The sequence below is a fragment of the Lissotriton vulgaris genome, chromosome 6 (assembly GCF_964263255.1).
Source record: "Lissotriton vulgaris chromosome 6, aLisVul1.2, whole genome shotgun sequence".
NCBI classification, from domain to species: Eukaryota; Metazoa; Chordata; class Amphibia; order Caudata; family Salamandridae; genus Lissotriton; species Lissotriton vulgaris.
Window position 1 is genome coordinate 564,160,283 of NC_141694.1, and position 20,668 is coordinate 564,180,950.

The following is a 20,668-nucleotide window of genomic DNA, read 5'->3' on the forward strand; positions in this document are numbered from 1 at the left end:
ATGTCCTTGTGGTTGTTTGTGCCTTTTCGAGATGGGTAGAAGCATATCCCCTGAAAGATAATACTGCCTTGTCCAAAGCTAAAGCCCTTGTTAAGGAATTTTTCCCTAGGCATGGTTTGCCGAGAATGGTCTGGAGTGACAATGGGAGTGAATTTGTGGGTCAAGTGATGAAGAGAGTGTGTGAAGGTTTAGGCATCAGACAAAAGTTCCATGCTGCATATCACCCCCAATCTGCAGGTCTGGTAGAATGCTATAACGGCGCCCTTAAACTGAAATTGGCCAAGATACAGGCGAGCTCTGGTCTCCAATGGCCCGATGCTTTGCCATTAGCACTTTTGTCAACTAGGATGACTGTACATTCTCGAGTGGGACTTAGTCCCTATGAAATTGTTTTTGGTCGCCTGGCAAACATATGGGGAGTGCCGAGGCCGACAAAGTTTAGTGAAATTGAACACCCTGTATTGCTTGACTATCTGTATGATTTGACTGCTAAATTGCGTGTCTTACACCAACAGGTTCATGAAACATTGCCTCAGGCTTCTGAAGATCCAGGACACGCCATCGATCCTGGTTCCTGGGTCCTGGTCAGGAATTTTCAGCGGACAAAGAACGATCAGCCCCGCTGGACCGGACCCCACTTGGTGTTATTGTCTACACGATCTGCAGTGCGAGTGCACGGGAAAAATAACTGGATCCATGGCGTACATTGTAAGAGAGCTCCTTTGCCTCTGCTGTACGACCGGTGGATCCAGGAGAGCATTCCTGATTCAGAAACTGAAACCGTGCTTCGTTTTCTGCCATGTTACGATAGAGCATATACATGGTTGCCCTCTGACTTCTCGGGCGCATGTTTTGTCTCGTTCCTGTTGCCTCCTACGTATACAGCTGTGGCAGATTACCACAAGACAAGAGTTGTTAGAGGTGTCTTCAGTAAAGAAGATACTGCAGGACAAGAATTAGGAGATTTCTTGAAGGGTTTTCTGCCGTTTTGGGGACCTATGGCTAACAGCAGGAACATTCGACAATTGACAAGAGTGGTTGAGTCCACCATAGTTGAAACTGCCGGTGCTCTTAGCAACCTGACTGCTGAGCTCCAGTCGGATCGCCTTATGACTCTTCAGAACAGAGTTGCGTTAGATGTCATACTTGCAGATAGAGGAGGGGTATGCAAATTGATTCAATCGAGCTGCTGCGTTTTCATTCCAGACAACCCTCCGACAGTTTTCCAAGCCATTTCCAAGCTACATAAGATCTCCGAGTCTGCACATATGAACGAAGGAGATTGGTCGTTAATGGGATGGTTTTGGGGATTGTTATCCACGTGGGGATAGAAGATTCTGATGATCATTGGGATGATCTTAGCTATCCTTTTCCTGTTTTCTTTTTGTGTACAGTGTGCTCCTGCTATATGTGGCGACTGTGCTACTTCGTGTGCGAGGAAGTCCTGTCCAGAGAGAGTTACTAAGTAATAGGATGATGCTACAGCAACATCTTGACGATCTGATGAATATAGACCTAGATTCAGATTGACATGAGTATGGGGTTATTGCCTATGTAAGGGCAAAAGGAGGGTCTGAGGTTCCGTGATTCTGAACCCGTTCAATAAAGGTCGACATATTGAGACGATTTTGGTATCAGCGGACCGCAAAATGACGAGTGCAGCATGTACGAGTGTTTTCGTCATAATCGATCTATGGAAACACTACGTATTCAGGGATTTCGTTTGAACCTTCGGGTTCCATTTTATGTATGGCAGCCATTTTGTGGTTGCCCTCACATAGGCCGATGACTACGGCCAAACGAGTCCGTGGGACACGTACATCTTTAGCTGACTTTTTTGTGACCTGGACGAGATGACTCCCTTGCCCGAGACTGACCTCGTTGAGCCAGTTCCTTGTTAGGCAGCTGGTCAGATAGAGATAAAAGAGTAGGACATTGCTGAGTTTATGGTACATGCACACACCCTTCTATCTTGCTTCTCATCTGTTTCTGTTCCTTCCTTTATGGCTTAATTTATGATTTGGGTTGAGGTCTTTTATTATGGGTTCGTCCGGCCTGTCCGAGCAGGAATGTTGGATTTTGCCTTGTCATTTCTGGTGGGCTGGACAACGGAAAGTGAGCTTGTCATCATGCGATATGTTTGAAATGTCACTATGTGATTGGTCCGTTTGTAAGTAATTGATGCTAGCCAGGAATGTGATTTTTGGCATAAAAGACGATGTCTCGCTCTATGAATTTGAGCAGTCTCTAGCGAACCACCCGTGTTGTGTTTCGTAGACCTCTGTTCCTGGTTGCAGCCAATAAACTTGGTCTTTGACGTCACCTAGAAGTATCCTGTGTCTCTGTATTCTAAAACAGGTGAACCCGAAGACATCAGGCATTTCCCCTGGCGCCGCTGGGTTCTAAAACCCGGTTCTTCAGAATCTCTTCCTATGTTGGCTCCAAATGTCTGGGCTCACGCGTTTTTTCAAGGAGGCTTGGCTGACACAGCCCAGGTGCAATGTGACTGCTAATTATCAGATTCAGCTTTTCCCCATTCCCTTACCCTCTCCCAGGAAATGGGCCAATCACTGATAATTGCTTCTTTTGTGTCGGGAGGCCTATGCTGCCTCTGCTGGAGAGCAGAGCAATTAACTTGACCCAGCAGGTGGACAAAGGCCATGAACCTGCTTATGACCTGAGCCAGAGAAATATGACAATTCTTTATGTCTCATAAGATGTAAATGTATATTATTGGTACCAGCAAAATCAAACTCCGTCTGCATATTTATTCATAGTTTGACATGTTGATAGACTGTGTAGGCCATAGTGGAGAGAAACTGCACACTGAGGCAGATTTCACCTTTATGTACTGAAAACATATTTCCCAATAAACCCTACTAATCCATCTATGAATGCTTACTAATATTATAAGACCTACCCCTAGGTCAGGACCTACCCTTGCAGAATCCATTCTGCGACAGGCTACCTATGTGCAATTACTAAGCAGCAGACAACTGTAGTCTAAGACATACAGCAACTGTGCAACTGTGCACACTGCATGCCGACAAGTGTTCTTGTGTAAACAACCCGGTGTCCTTTACCATAGCTATGCCGCAGAGGCATTATCATAAAAGGCAGACAATGGCGGTAAACATGCTCAGTCCAATTACCATGAATGAGGCTCAGGTAGTGAGACTCACTGTCACGAAGTCGGAGTCGACAAAGAGTTGCAGACTTTATTTCCCTTTGATGGTGTCAAAACACTCACCAACGTCATCTCGCCTTTTTCACAGGAGGAGCCGGGACCCTTTAAGCAAACTCCTCCAGAAGAATTCCCGGGGACGTGGCCCTTGATGTCACGGGGAATGGGCCAATCAGAAGAGCAGCCAGGTGAAACAAGAAGGCTGGACTCCCTGACAAACATGGAAGCGGTGTTCTCCGGAGAGAAAGGAGAGTTTGTGGCATGGATGGTGGGGAGCAGGAACAGTATATTCCCAGAGGCGAGCAGAGTGGTTCCAGAAGAAGACGCCAAGCTGAGAGAGGGTGTTACTGAGGACGACATCAAGCCAGGAGGCCAACCGGACCGCGTCTCGCCCAGCCACCCTCCAGGAGGGGGGTGGCTTGCCAAGGTATGGGTGAAATTTCAAGGTTCACGGGACACAGGAGGGGGAAGGGCGCTGTATAGAGGGAAGTCACGTTGGGGTCCACTCAGTGTGGGGTTAGCGGTGACCTACTCCCTCACTCCTCATCCCTTGCTATAGGAAGGAAGTCTTCCCAACCACTGACACCGGTATTATCTTGTTTTCCTTTTAATACCACCGGCAATACTATTTCCTGGAAAGTGGACAGACGTGTTACTAACCCTAAGTCCAGGAGAAGCCCTGGTGAAAACGGGACCCTGCAATTCAGCAAGCCTGTCCTCTGAAAAACCGGATATTTGCCCTTGTTTTTTGGGGGGGATTTATAAATAAACACCCTGACTCACAATTATCTCTTGCACCTTTTCGTTTTTGGCTACCTCTGGTGTAATAACGATCCCACATTGTGACACTCACCCAAAGTAAATGACCAAAAACCACAAATAAAACCTGGGGGACTAATTGCAACTATCGGCCAGATTCATCAATCCGAAAAAGGCTCGCAAAGGGCCAGATTCTGAGAATCTGGCCCTTTGCAAACGCTATTTTTGCATTTGGGATTCATCATCCCAAATGCAAAAATTGCATTTTTACAAATCACATACAGCCTGATTCATGAAGTGAAATTGCGCCCGCAATCGCTGCGAAAACGCAAATGCGGGCGCAATTTCCGTAATCGGCATTCAACAACAAAATAGCGAATTCGCAAACACATATTTGCGAATTCGCTAATATATTCGCAGAATCCCTGCCGCTGAGCATTAGCGATTCGGAAATAGCGACACACCACGGATTCTGCGAAAATAATAGCGAATTCGCAAAATAATCGCAATCGGTATTCAAGAAAAATCGCAATTAGCGAAAAACCCAAAAATCGCATTTTGCACGGCGCAAAATAAGGACAACTCAAAGCAGGTGGTAACCATGAAAGCCATGGAAAAAAAACTTTCAAAAAACCGTTGTCCTATCACCAACAGGCACTGGCCTGACCAATCACACATAAGGACCATCATCAGCAGCAGGATTAGGAGTCCCACAATGCCAGGAATGTACATGGTGGTGAGGCGTCGCAGGCTACAGCGATTAGCACGGAGGAGACGCAGGATCCAGGACAGGATATTCCGCCAGCGGGTCACCTTGCTGGGCCAAACCAGAGAGCAGATATATGCTAAATACAGGCTGAATGGGGAAATGATAATGCAGCTAATACAGGACCTTGACCCCCTGATGCAGCACCCAACAAGCCGTACCAATGCTGTGCCTACACATGTGCAGGTATTGTGTAGCCTGCACCTCCTGGCCTCCGGAAGTTTCCAGGGGGTAGTAGCGGCTGCTGGGGGAATATCCCAGCCCACCATGTCACGCTGCCTCCACACTTTTGTTGACGCCATGCTCACCCAGCTACACCGTCACATCAAATTCCCCGCCAGCCAACAGGAATTGGACATGACAAAGCTACAATTCTACAATGTAGCCCATTTTCCACATGTGCTCGGATGTATAGACTGTACCCACGTCGCCATCTGCCCACCAGCTGGCATGGAGTATATGTTCCGCAATAGAAAGTGCTACCACTCCCTCAACATCCAGATGGTCTGCAATGCCAAGACATACATCACTGACATCGTCGCACGGTACCCAGGGAGTACCCATGACTCCTTCATTTTCCGGCACAGCGGACTCCACACAAGACTGGTCAGGGGAGAGTTTGGGGAAGGACACCTACTTGGTAAGTACACTTTGATTGAAATGTCACATTGCAAAGATGTAACAGCGCAGCACAGGCAATCACCATCTGCTCCTCTCATTCAGGTGACAGTGGCTACGCCCTCTGTGAATACCTCCTGACCCCATACCTCAACCCTGCTACACCCCAGCAACGGCGCTACAATATTGCACACATACGGACAAGGAATTGCATAGAAAGGACATTTGGCCTGCTCAAGAGCAGGTTCCGCATACTGCACAAGACAGGTGGGGCCATGTATTACAGTCCTGAAAAGTGCTGCCGCATAGTGGCTGTCTGCGCAATACTACATAACATTGCAACCAAGCGCCGGATACCTGTTGACATCTCTGGCAGTGAATCTGAGGGGGACAGCCGGCCACCTGCACATGCGCGCCATGCACAAGGGGAGAACCCAGCAGAAGGGCACAGACGTCGCAACCACATCACAGTGAACAGTTTCTAGTACAACCACTTCCATCACCCCACAAATCAACAATGCATGCAAAATTTAATGATGACACAACGCTAATGTGTGTAGGAAAATAAATGTATTTGTTAAATTCACAAAATGAAATATAAGGTTTCTGTCCAAATAGCAAAATAAATGTATTTGTTAAATTCACAAAATGAAATATAAGGTTTCTGTCCAAATAGCAAAATAAATGTATTTGTTAAATTCACAAAATGAAATATAAGGTTTCTGTCCAAATAGCAAAATAAATGTATTTGTTAAATTCACAAAATGAAATATAAGGTTTCTGTCCAAATAGCAAAATAAATGTATTTGTTAAATTCACAAAATGAAATATAAGGTTTCTGTCCAAATTAGTCCAACAAACAGTATTACGCCATACTGCTGTGCATGACTGCATGGCAGGCTTGACCTCAGCCTGTGCCATTGGTGAAGTGCAGTTCTCTAGGTGCGCCTAGTGCGCGTTCCTCCATAGCGCCTCTGAGGGGCATCCTCCTCCGGGGCTTCAGGCAATGGGGGGGTCCTGGTGCTGCGGGTGGGTAGTGGGACCTGTGAGGCAGATTGTGAGCTGAGGCTGGACGCCCCCTCACTCGCATCATCACCCCCCACAACAGATGGAATAGGTGGAGGGTGAAGAGCAACGACGGCCGTGGTGAGGGTCTCCAGCACCCTTGTCATGTCCTCACTGCACTGGATGATTGCGTGCTGCTGGGTCAGACTGCGCCGCGCCAAAAGAGATGTCGCATTTGCCGACACATAACTTGCCCTGCTGTAAGTGCCAAGCCGGGTCAATAGTTGGCGGTGGCGCCGGCGTTGCCCACTGCGCACTCTCAACATGGCACGGGTGTTGGCCTCCACGGCTGCAGCAATGCGGGCCATTCCATCTCCCACACCTGCCAGGTCTGCCCTCATGCCTTCAATGTGGCCTGCAACAGATGCCACGTTGCGGCCAATCATGTGCAGTTGGAGGTGTATAGCTTCCTGCTGCTGAGCCTGGCGCTGGTGAATGCGCAGCATCCGTCTCTCGACGCTGAGTCGCGCCAGTCCATCAGCATTGGCCCGCCTGGTAGCTGCTGTGGAGCGCTGGCGTGACCTGCCACGCCTGCCCTGCTGGCCTGATTGTGAGGCTGGCCGCTGAGTGGACAGTGGCGCAGCCCCGGATGTTGAGGCGACAGCTGCTGGGGGTAAGACCGCCGGTGTTGCAGGTGAGCCAGTCGCAGGGGGTGTGCCTGCTGGTGTGGCAGTAGCAGTTGATGCAGGGGGCACAGGAGTGACTGCCCTGGCTGCGGCTCTGGGAGGAGCAGCGGTGGCAGGAGGCACAATGGGGGCTGCCATGCCAGCGGATGTGGGTGCTGCACCAGTTGCAGGGGGGACGCTGCTGGTGGTACTTGCTGCTGGTGTAGATGCAGCGGCAGGGGCTGGTGCCTGGGTAGGTGTTGGCACCTCCACCTCCGGGACGCCCTCATCGATCTCCAGCCTATCGCTGTCACTGGTATCGCCACCTGTGGGGGTAAGTGGTGGACCATTAGTTGCATGCATCTGGCAGACGTGCAGTTGCTACATGCATGCTGGGTGACATTCCCTGAATGGCAGTGGCTTTGTGTGCATTGGGACCTGTCTGGCTGCATTGTGGTACTACAACATTGTGGCCAGACTACATCTCCCACGATGCTTCAGGACATTCCTTGATGTGCAACTATGGCATGCCTATGGGACATTGGGGGAGCCTATTTGGTCATGGACATCCATAGGGGGCAGGGTCGCAGTCGCATGCCACTTACCTTGGGTGTCTTGGGTGGGGCGGGATGAGTCCAGTGTAGTGAAACCCACACAGGCCTCCTTCTCCAGGGTGTTCTCAACCTGGTCCTCCATGGCGGTGTTTGGTGGTACCGTTGGTCCTCCTCCTCCTGTGCCCGAGGACTCCACAAGGCGCGCCGCCACCTTCTCCTTGGCACGGCCTCGGAGGTAGTACCACCGCTTTTTGAGTTCTTCCAGGGACCTGGCCGCCACTCCCACCGAGTTCACTGCTGAGGCTATCCCCTGCCATATGCGCCGCTTCTCCATTTCTGGGACCCTCCGTGAATTAGCGCCAAACAGTTGGTCATGGTTGGCCACAACCCCCTCAATTAGGTGTTCCAGCTCCTGAATTTGAGTTTTCTCTTTCTCCCAGACGAGCTGCTGGTCCCAGGTGCAGCTTCCTCAGCCATGGTATAGGGTTGTGGATCTGTGGATCTGTGTACTTGCCAAGATGAGCTGCAGCTCTCCAATGTGCTCCCTCTCTCTGTGCCTCAATGTGCAAAATGGTGGTGGGAACCGGCAGCTTCCTGGTTGTGATGTCATCACTGGGCTCGAAATGCGACTTCCCGTTTTCCCGATCTCGCGAGTTTGCGATCTCGCAAATAGCGATATCGCAAATAGCGATATCGCTATTTGCGAGATCGCAGTCCAGGCGCGGGTAGGCGGAAATTGCGATTAATCTGCGATTAATCGCAATTTCAATCGGATCGCTATCGGATTTTGCGATCGCGTGCGAATCGCTTTTTTTAATCGCAATTATTCATGAATTCGGATTTGCGATTTCTGAATAGCGATTCGCTTTTTTTCGCTATTTCAGAATCGCAAATGCCGATTTTCATGAATATGGCGGATATTTGCAAATAATTGCATTTAAGGAATCTCAATTAGAGATTCCTTAAATGCAATTCAAGAAGCATTTAAAAATTGCGAAATCGCTATTTTTGGCCGCTATTTACCGCGAGTACAAACCTCGTGGTAAATAGCAAAAACTTAGAAAAATGCATTTAAATGCATTTTTCTAAGTTGCATGTTGCACACACACATGTCCTTTGGACATGTGTGTGCGCAACACCAATGTAGTTTACATTTCAAGGGTGCTACAGGGTGTCCTTTGGACACCCCTGGCACCCTTAAAATCGCATCCTTATTTGCGATTAGCAAATTGCTAATCGCAAATAAGGAATAACTCCCCATTCAGGCCCATAGGAATGAATGGGGAGTTATTCCTTATTTGCGATTAGCAATTTGCTAATCGCAAATAAGGAATGTGTAGGAATCGCAATTTATTTAGCGATTCCTACATGAATCCCGTTTTGCAAGTCCTTAATAGCGATTCCTTAATAATCGCTATTAAGGACTCAAAACGGCACTATGATGAATCTAGCTGTAAATGTATTACAAATATGCGAGTTTGGTGTCCCTGGACTGCACACATGTGAGAATCTATGAATACATGTCTTAGTAAGTTTTTAGTGATTGCAGATACAGAAACTTTACTTTTATGGATAATTTTATTGTGTTCTTATTACACCAACAGCTCATTGTTCATAAGTGTTCCTTTTTTATGATGAACATAAGATTTTCAAAGAATACTTAAAACGGTAGAGTTTTGTATTTTGTGTTTGGACATTATATGCCCTGATTTTATGTGCCTCAATTTTTGCTCTGTCTCTTCCAAGGCAGTAAGTATTGGTCTATTCCAAATAGATTTTATCTGACAGACAGGCCCAAGTCCAGTTGACTGCTAAATGCACTGATTGTGCTTTCTAGAAGACAACCATCGGACTGGCTGATACTAAAATCATGAGGAAGGATCAGGCATTTTAAGTGTCACTAAAATACTGACACACGTTGTTTGCAATGCCTAATGTTTTGTAGGAAGATTAATTGACACATCTATTTTGCTGTAGTGCCCAAGAGTATGTTCTGTTGGCTAGGGTGGTCACTCTCCAATGGAACCATCATCCTACAAAGTACCAGTTCAGGGATGTCCGTATTTGATGCTCTGCTAAACTGTAACCCTAAACTACTTCTCCCTTCTATTTCACAGGGTATCCCGCTCAATCTTTAAATGATTTGGTCCAGTAGATGCCGTGGCCACAATAAGCGTTAATACTGGCACCAAAAGGTTTTGGTATCACAACTGAGCCGACTGATGGGTTAGTCAATATCCCGACACTAGTGTTTCCATGACCATTGGCATTTAACAAGTGTAAATTAAACCTTCTAGGAGCGAAATCTGTCATTCTCATGCATGCTGGTCAGTGTCGTTCACAGAATGTTTACCACAGGAGAATTCCCCATGGCAGATTTGAGCACTTCATTCACAAATTAGAGGTTTCAATTCCATTCTTTATAAAAGTAATGCACAGACTGAATGTAATACAACTGATTAAGGTTCAAATTATAGAGCAGAAGGAACACTGATGAAAACGTATCTAACCGTTGCACTACAATTTCTAAAACAGCATCCCAGTGAGGACCATGAAATTATGCAAAACTAGCTACTAAATGCAAGAGGCAATATGGCTATATAATATTCACTTATTTTTTGATGCTGCATCACTATACAGCCTACAATAGACATTACTTTCAGAAAACACAACAGTTCTTTCGCCTTGATGGAACATTTAAAGTAGTTGAAAAAAGTACCTGTCAGTCACAGCTTTCATGAATTCCTCCAGAAGATCATCATAAGCCTGACCTCTAACTCTTTTGTGCCGCAATCCTATGTACAGAGGATCTTTGAGCAAATCCTGGTAGAAAGAAAAAAAGGTGTTTGAAATAACACTTAAACAGAATCCTTTTAAAAGATTCATACTACAAAGCAATACATACATGGTTTCATTTGAAGCACAAAAATAAGGAATGGTTAGAATGAGAATTCTAAAGAAATATTTTTCAAAGGGGCATTCTTATGAACAATGTCACAATAGGTATCAAAATCCAAACAGACATCAACAAACAAAGGAGCATTCTTGATGAATTTTAGGTATGCAGAGCGTGTAAGGACAACTATATGTTTCCTGTATACTGGTTTGACTCTTTAAGATATTGATTTGGACCCACATTTATTACTGTCAAGAAAAGGTTGACAAAGGCTAAATGCATGTGGTTCTTTATATCAACAAGTATGTGTTGGTACAGCAATAAAGTTAGCATACTGACACAATAATAATTTAAATGACAGAACTGTATCAAGCAAAAAATACAAAAGTGGAGCCTCTGCTCTTCTTCTTTTTTCTATAATACATCATTTGGTATGGTCATTCTTGGATAGCATTTCAGTTTCTCTACAATGTTACCATTCAAGTGAAATATCTGTATAAGGAAAAACTGCATGCAATTGAATGTGATGTAAGAGCAAAGAATAGCAATCTTGTGTTCTGTTTAGTACAAAAGCACCAGCACTCTTTAGAGACTACAGAATACCTAGGAGAGCCTCGATTTGATGAGACTAGTTGTATGACTACCTCTGACAACACATCTTGTGTGCCTTCTTTCAGTCCCCTGTACCCCCTACCTCCTGTTTACCGTCAATACTAAGCACAGTGTTGGATGTGTTCAGCACTGCTGATGGGAAAGGAGACTGATGGGCTCCACATAATTCCTACCGCAACATTTGGATCTGTATTTTATTGGTTACTTGAATCTGACGTCATGACATCCAGCCAGAACTGGTCCATAGAAGTCTAAGTGAACCCCCTGCTCCAGGATTCCCAACAAATCTACTCTCTTCTCTCCTCCAGAGGAATTGAAGAGGTGGATGGCAGTGGTCTTGTGACTTGGTCTAACAATCAATCAATCAATCATAGCATTTATATAGCGCACTACTCACCTGGAGGGTCTCAAGGCGCTTGGGGAGGGGGGGTCCGCTACTGCTCGAACAGCCAGGTCTTGAGCTGCTTCCTGAAGGTGAGGTGGTCTTGGGTCAGGCGGAGGTGGATCGGGAGGGAGTTCCAAGTCTTGGCGGCCAGGTGGGAGAAGGATCTTCCTCCTGTTGTGGCTCTTCGGATGCGGGGGACGGCGGCAAGGGCGTGGCTGGTCGATCGAAGGTGGCGTGTGGTAACTGTTGAGGTAACTCGGGCCTTGGTTGTGCAGGGCTTTGTGTGCGTGGGTGAGGAGGCGGAAGGTGATTCTCTTGTTGACCGGGAGCCAGTGCAGGTCTCTCAGGTGTCTGGAGATGTGGCTTCGTCTGGGGATGTCGAGGATGAGTCTTGCTGAGGCGTTCTGGATTCGCTGGAGTCTCTTCTGGAGCTTGGCGGTGGTTCCGGCGTAGAGGGCGTGCCGTAGTCCAGACGGCTGGTGACGAGGGCCTGGGTGACCGTCTTCCTGGTCTCGGTGGGGATCCACCAGAAGATCTTACGTAGCAAGCGCAAGATGTTGAAACAAGACGAGGAGACGGCGTTGACTTGTCTGGTCATGGAGAGGGAGGAGTCCAGGATGAAGCCCAGGTTGCGTGCGTTGTCTGTTGGTTTGGGTGCGGAGCCCAGGGCGGGTGGCCACCAGGAGTCATCCCAGGCGGAGGGCGAGGAGCCCAGAATGAGAACTTCTGTCTTGTCTGAGTTCAGTTTCAGGCGGCTGGTCATCATCCATTCGGCTACGTATTTCATCCCTTCGTGTAGGTCGGCTCTGGCGGTGGCGGGGTCGTTGGTCAGGGAGAGGATCAGCTGTGTGTCGTTGGCGTAGGAGATGATGTTGAGGTTGTGTTGGCGTGCGATGGCCGCAAGGGGGCTCATGTAGACATTGAAGAGGGTGGGGCTGAGCGAGGAAAAGTGAAAGCCCAGAATGTTCTTCTACTCCAGACAGAGGTTTGTCACATTTGGCATTCTTCCTTTCTCTTCTGCAGCTCCCCTTACTTCTCAAAGTATCTCTCATGGGTTTAACAGTTTAAAAGTGGGGTTTCCAGCAGCTAGGTGTCTCTTCTCAATCCATAAAGTCACATCCAGGCCTCCAGCCTATTGCACCACATATTGGATAATTTTAAAGATGACAGAGTCAAGTAGTTGTCTGCATAAGCTCTCCCTTACACTTAGCCACATGCCTAATGGACACAGCAAAAACAGGTTCTTCCCTCCAAGACTTCAAAGAGGTATCTTGGTGTGACATGTGCCTGAGGTCTGCCTGTTTTCCTTCTGTCACAGTGGCAAAGGAATGCCAATACATTTCAGTGACGCATCAGGTAATCAGTCGATTCAGACGTCTTCCCCATACTTCCTCCATCCAGGAGAAGGCTAATCCCATCTACATGGGACCAGTGTTGGGAAGTGGCATTGACCCACCTGCTTCCACCTGCTGGCCAGAAGGGTAATTAACTTGGCCCAGCAGGGCAGTTCAAAGCCTGAATATCATTATGGGATGGCTCAGGGAAATATTGTAACAACAAGTGTATGTGAGAAGGTCGAAAAATAGCTGAATTAAATACAATGTTGACCAGAGCCCTTTAAAACACTGGGAAAGCTATGGTAAAAATATATCTATGGTGAGCCTATCCAAGTTATCATTTTTGAAGATTTGCAGCTGTAAAGGCAGTAAGGCACCACAGAGTTTTCGAAAAAGCATTGAAGACTAATATGCTGGTCAAAAGGAAATGGAATATCTATTTTTAGTTTCCCAAATGAATTATAAGGCCTAGAATCCAAACCTCTGGTGGGGAAGTGCATTAAGTGAGTCAGCACCCACGCTTTCACTGTTTGTTTTGCTGATCTTTAGGTTCTGTCTTTTTTTAGCTTCCAAAGTTAGATGTCAGTTTGTTCCCGATAGCTTGAGGGACACATGACAGTATCCAGGTTGCTGGATTTTTTTTTAATGCATCTGAATGTATTGTAACTTTAGCATCAAGAGGTAGCCATTGCAGTTCTCTGGGCACAGTAGAAATGTTCTTGTACCAAAAAAAAACCCTTGCATTGGAGTTGAGTAAATCTTTTATATGACAAGTGGGGAAGACGGGGTACCCACAGAAATAGTGTTTCCATAGTCATGTCTGGGTTCAACTAGCAATGAAAAATGAAGTGGAATTACCTATAAAACACTACGTTGGACTTGAATGCTACATTCTCAATCTCTATTTCCAAAGCCAAATGAAAACTCAAACATAGCCCCAGATATTTGACTTCCCTGGACAAGGAGGAAGAGAAGCCTTCACTATGTAAATATGCAAGGCCGGCTGTCTTAAATCTCATATCTTATTGGCACTCGATCAAGAGCATTTTCTGGGGTATTGAGCTTTAGGGGATTATATAGCATCCATCTCTAGAGGATCAAAATAGTTGTTCAGCGTGGTAATGTTCTGACCATTTGGGATTTTCAGACATCTGTGCCACAATTAAATATATGTGTAATTCAAATATTGATGTGTTTTTTTAGTATAGTAAGTATTTATTTGTTGATTACTTAAAATCATTACAATCAGCAAAGTACATATACAAAATAAAATTAGATTAAAAATATACAGCTACGGTGTACATTTATATTCAAGCAAAAATTTGCAACTAAGCCCTAACATAGTTTATTTTACTGCAAATAATCAGCATGCAAAAATAAAGTGCATTGTGCCAGCTATAATTTACAGTATACAATACATTACTCTAAAAAAGACTTTAAAACAATGGGAATTGCAAAGGTATAGAACGCCCAATAAAATAACATTTAAGACAGCGTTAGAAATAAAGTGCACTTGTGCTAGTAAGCTTTTAGCAGCAGAAACTAAAGTACCTTGTGCTAGCAGCTAAAGTTGTCAATATACCAAAAAACTTTAGAATAGTGAAAGATACATAAAAAACAACCAACCATAATAAAATTGCATTAGGTACGACATTTAACTATAAAGTGCATTTGTAGTAATAGACTTTAGCAGCAAAAATAAAATGCTTAGTGCTGGCAACTTTAATTTACAATATACCATACATCAGTCTAAAAGGTACTTTATAACAATGTAGGCAGAGACACGGAGGAAGAAGTCGTAGTAGAATACAATTATTCAAACCTCGGAGATCGTATGTGTTTCCGCTAAGCAGACTTTAACAAAGGATGTGGCAATATAACAAACAGCAAAAGTACACGTGGGCTATCGAACCCTAACGACTACGATGTAGAGACCGTGCATATCCCAAGAAATACATTGCAGCATTTCAAATAATTTTCGTATCGTAAATATCTTCACTTCAATATTGATGGTTGATATGGAAGGAGGAGAATCAGCTAAACATTTCACCAATTACATCCATGCATAAGTCTAGGACCACAGATAGTCTATAATAATTGAATGTATACAAAGTTGCAGACAAATCTAGAAGGGTGAGGAAACATGTGTGGCTCACTGGTTAGAGGCGGCAGACCCGAGAGCAGAGGACGGCCCGGGACCAGGGTTCGATTCCCGGCGCGGCAGGTTTCTGGACCAGGGTCAGCGGACTCGATAATTCTCTCACCTCGGTTCCCACTCTGATCAGCGATCACACTCGGCAACTCTGGGCACTAGCTTGTCTCATCTTCACTAACGGCCCCACCAGACCGCCAGGGATGCCTGGTCTCACCCTGGAGATACCCATTAAGGGACCATCTCTCAGGGAAGCCAGGAAGGGTTTCGCAGCGGTCGAAGCGCCTTGGGACCCTCCGGGTATGTAGTGCGCTATATAAATGCCTATACATACATACATACATATACATACATACAACATGTGATGAATGTCCTCTAGAATAGTAGTTTAGAATAGTTTCATAAACATGCAGGACTAATGCCTCTATAGAAGAAGGTCAGCTTTAGATGACTTTAGTTATCTTTGTAAAAATATTCTCAGTAATAGGCATGAAGTTCGACCAGTTAGCAATAATATAATCTTTACTGTATGAGGTTAATGAAAACCATCACAATTTAAATAAAAATAGATAGCGAAGCATTCAAAATAAGAGAAACTCTAGGCAGAATAGAAGAATGCACAGATTAAAACAATTTGAAACAGATCTGTACACCAAGCCGACAGATAGAAATAACATGCTACATTACAGCAGTTTCCACGAATCTAACTTGAAAACTCACCTACCTTTTTCTCAAATGGCACGAGCAAAAAGGATTACATCCAATCCCCAAAATGCTACAAAGCGGATTAATGAAGTGGCACAGAAGTTTCACAAAAGAGGGTATCCAGAAAACATTATTGAGAATTCACTACAGAGGATCAATAACCTGGATAGACAAAAATTGTTACAACCAAGCATTAAGAAGCAACAGACACGTCTAGTGATCGTCTCAAAGTTTTCAACCATGACCAACAAATTCAAAAAGATCATTCATCAACATTGGCCACTATTGAATCTGGAACCTGATTTCAATCAGATTTTTCAAGAACCCCCGCTGTTCGCATACACCAGATCACGCAACTTAGGTGAACTTGTGCGTCAAAGGTTAATCAAACAAACCATCTACAATGGCACAAAACCATGTCACAATTGCGGAAACTGTAACTCCATCATTAGAGGCAATACAATCAACCATCCGATGAAGGGGCACAAGATTAAACTCCAAGTCAATGCCACATGTGATACCAACAACGTAATCTATGCTCTCAAATGCCCTTGTGGAAAACTCTACATTGGAAAAACTGAGCGTAAAATCAAAACTAGGCTCACAGAGCACAAATCTAACATTCGCCTTAAGAACATCAAATCAGCACTAGCAGTCCATTTCCACGAAGAGAAACACAACATCGCACAGTTGAAATTCATAATACTGGAAACCATTGCCAAACAAGAGGGCAGAGACAACACCAAATTCCTACTTCAAAGAGAAAACTTTTGGATTTACAGACTCTCAACACAAAAGCCACTGGGGCTCAACGAAAGAATTGAATTTGCTTGTTATTTGTAAAAGTTGCTCATGGACTGAGTCATTGACTCCTGATCGAATCAAGGATTTTTTGATTTAACCCCGTTTTTTATTAATTTCCAGGTGGCAATATTATATATTGGTTTTTCATTAATTCATAGCTGAAAATATTGCATATTGCTTTATTGCGCATAACATTACTGTTTACTACCCGAATACCCTTTGTGTACGAGCCCACCGTTCACTTTGACTTTACTTGCCAGTCGTGACAACACTACCACTCCCAGAGTGCACTGCATGTTTTACTAACCCGGTAAGCGCCCTGACACTAGACTGTCTCTTTAACAATAGTCGGACCACTCCCATCCCCTCCACTAACCCACGTGACTACGTTCACTTTAACGAAGGCAATCGCGGTCAATGGCGTTCCGCCAGAACCAGCGACGAAGAAAGCAGGATACCATCCACAAACCTTAAGGTCAGTTTGCAGTTAGGAATGCGTGTTCACACGCTCGAATGCACTATATCCGTTAACATCCAACTAATACGCACCCTAACGTCTTCCCCTTACAGGAACATGCCATAACGTGCGAACGGTACAAGTAAGCAGTCTCAGAGTCTATTACCTGCATAGCGCTCACCGCACTTGGGTTTAAAAGGGTCACAGAAAGGTGCACCTTGTAAACAGCCCTCACGCCTCACTACTTTGCTATTAGATGCATGCGCATCTAGCGTTTTTTGGTTAGTTTTTCTACAATATTTTTGATACTTACATTTTATGTTTGCAGAGTCCTTTCCCTGATGAAGGGGTGTTTAATACCCCGAAATGCATTGGATGCCCATAAGGATTGTACCATACGATATCAAAGACGATTGAATTAAAAAACATGCAAATAATGTACTAAAGAAAAATGATGAATAAAAAATCATGATTGCAAACATCTCATGAAAAATATTTTCCGAAACCTCTGCAAATCACAGAGGGAATACAGTGTGCATACTAGGATGGGGCCAGTGTCCCACTGACCCCACAACAAAGCTTGTTACATCGGATGTCGAGGGACGCCTGACATCACTCGTATAGCACCTAAAACCAACGAACAATTGGAGTACAAAAATCGCTGTGCGCCAGCCCTACTCACACTCCAGATTAAAACAATGCCATGTGCTAAGACGATAGTTCAGATGTCATGTCACTTTTACATAGAAGATCAAGGTACTAGCTCGACCGGTTATTTGTGTACCTCAAGATCAAGAATTGTGGGGGATTTGGTGCTGATGGTGGGAGTGTCAGTCTTCAGGCTGGAGTTCTGTATAAGCTATATCTTGTTAGTGAAAAAGTCAATACATTCATCATATTTGCACTCCGATTTTGGACAGCAGAATTTACTCTCACTAGTTTCATAAGTTCTTTGGGACAAAGAAAGAGTTGGTGTTGGGTATTTTCCCTGACTGGAAGAAACTTGCCCTATATCAGATTACTTGTGACATTAACTAAAGTGATAATTGATTTTAAAGCCTTTCATATTCTCCGTTGTCTTTCTAGTTTCCAGAACTCCCTTAAGGAATTTGGCCAAAGCTATCAAGTGGTGACTTGGCCCACTGTTTGGCATGAAAAAAATATCTATGGGGGATAAAAAGTTTAAAAGTAGCAATTCGTAAATATAGATAGTGCTACAAAAGAAACATTTTTAATTAATGTCTACAAGACAAGGAATATGCCAGAAGTAGTGAAAATCTGAATGACTGCCTAACTCTGGGTGTGGCTGATGGGAGTGACCAAATGACTGCTATTTTTTTAAGCGCAGAAGATCAATCTTGACCAAGGATTGAAAATTAAAACACTACACACCTGGGTTAGTATGTCTGTCACTGAAAAAAGGAACATTACCCCAATAGTGGGTCCTTACACGTTGTTCATATTGGCTTGAATTAGGTGGAAGTCTCACATGCAGTGGAACCAATTAAGGAAATATAAAAAAGTGTGCTAGATGCTTGCATTTCCTTGCCCCCCCACTGACAGGGCATTGTCTTCAAAGCAAAAAGGTGCCTTTACAAGTTTGGCAAACTTCGGGACAGATTTACAATATACTAACGCAGCGCGGTGCAGCAAGTCATTTTGCCGCACCGCGCTGTGTTAGTTTGGAGAATATTTTATAAACAAAAAATACCTCTGACACCATAAATTGCAGTATTATTTGTTGCCGCAATAGTCCCTTTAATTGACTTTGGGCTTTCAACTCATAATTTTTCGTTGTTTCACTATTTTATGCATTGAGAATCTCCTTCATTTCAAAGATATATTCACCTCTCCTAGATTCGTATCTATACACAACATATATATGCACAAAACATTACTCCATACAAAACATATATATACACAAATCATTGAATTGTACACCATATATACATTCAACTCATTTCTTGATGTAGTTTAAAGTAGTTAAACTGGATATCAGTTCGTCATAGTGAAGCATTACACACAAAATTTCTGATAATTCACAAATTGGCATCAATAGTGGTTTGGAGAGTAAATAAAATAGACTTTCCCGCATGGGAATTTTCAGTGCAATGGACTCAGTTTTCCACTGGTTGAAAGAATTTAAATAATCTCCGACCCTATATAGGACTCCATATTTGAGGTGACACTGAGGGCAAAGAAGGAAAAGGTCCCGGTGTGGCATATTCGCAAATATAAGTAGGACAAACAAGAGAAAACTAATTTGCCTTGAATTTTGTACGGTAGGACCAGGGAAGCATTTCACAATGCTGATGCTTATGTCCCAGGCCATTACATTGACATCAGAAGACAGCATCTGACTGTGATGATACCTTGATACATTAATGAAGTCATCTCACAACAAGCCTTTTCCAAAAAGTGGCACCGCTGGGTCTTAAAAGAACCCAGTCCTTCAGTTGGCGCCCAACGTGGGGCTGCATCAGTGGTACCGGTCCAAGCCCGATGATCATGAGGAACTTCGTGTGAAATCTCTGAGGGAAGGTGCACTCCGCTTCATCGATCCTGTTGTCGAAATAAGTGGCCCGAAGACTTTTCCCGCGAAGATTCCCGCCTCCTGACGGCTGCGACGGACTGCTGCCCTGACTGTAGACCTGTTTTGGCGCCTGGCGTAGACCTTGGTATAGCGAGACGATTGACGGGCCTTCCTGGTGACGCCATCGATCTTTGAGTTAAGTATTTGTGGGTCGCTCCCAGAGTTCTTGGTTGTGGTTGCTTAGTTGTTGCATGGTTCCATTGCATTTGTGGTTCTTGGTACTTTGTTGTGATATTTGACGACTGCAGCCGCCAAAAAAAACCGAGGGTTTTTGTTCTTTGCTGGGACTTGGTAAATCCCGTAACCCTTGAAGTTTGTGAAACACGGCTAGTGTGCAAGATGCCTGGTCGCTGTACTTTGTTTAGTTGTTTCAGACGTTGTGGTACGGATTCCCGACTGGAGGACTCGTGTCCGATACCTCCGGTTGGAACTCCCACTTATGAGCTCTACAGTAAGCACGGACTAGGTCCTATTACTTTTAATGAATATTGGATTCGTTACACCAAAAAAGATGGTGTCCTTAGTTGGCCACCTAATGGTAGTTTCGAGACCCCGCTTTTAGATAACCTCGAGGCAAAATTGTTTAAGAAAAAGTCAAGGCAGGCCATGTTTGATGCTTTTCGGTTGTGGCGTAAAGAAGCCCGACAGAAGGAGATTAGACAGACTAAACGTAATCAGAGAGATGGTGTGGCTACCATTGTAAAGAAAGCAGAGCAGTTTCAGCGTGATAAGGAGGATAAGGAAAAGGAAGTATTTGATAGGCTACAGCGTATGTCGATAGATAAATGCTATCCTGTTTTGCCTACGGAGTCGGATAAAAAGGAAGAATTAGTTGAGGATCCTTTACTGTCCTATCTTATGAAGTCGCCACCTCCGTATGTACAGGGTACCACGGCTCCTGTGGTCCCTCCTCAACCTGCTCCTCAACCTGTTCCTCAACCTGCACCAGTTCTTCCGACTATTCCTGCTCCTTTGTCTACTGCTGTTCCTACTGCTCCTTCGCTTGTACTTCCACATACTCCTGCTCCCGCTACTGCTCCTGCTCTACTTACTCCTGTTGCTTCTTCTGTTTCTACTCCTTCTCTTGTTAACCCCTTATGTTATACTTCTCCATCTACTCGAAGTCGTACCTCTCCTGTTGCGGCTAGCTTCTTTAATTCTCTTGGACCTGTTCTT

The 20,668-nt window shown here is 44.8% G+C and overlaps 1 protein-coding gene across 1 annotated transcript in view; it reads right to left on the bottom strand.

Annotated features, from left to right (window-relative positions):
- ME1 (malic enzyme 1) overlaps nt 1–20,668 on the bottom strand; it is a 1,313,190-nt gene that overhangs the window by 642,901 nt on the left and 649,621 nt on the right. The window contains exon 6 of the mRNA XM_086926558.1: nt 10,271–10,374. Coding sequence (XP_086782684.1) covers nt 10,271–10,374 — 104 coding nt within the window. The remainder of the gene's footprint in view (nt 1–10,270; nt 10,375–20,668) is intronic.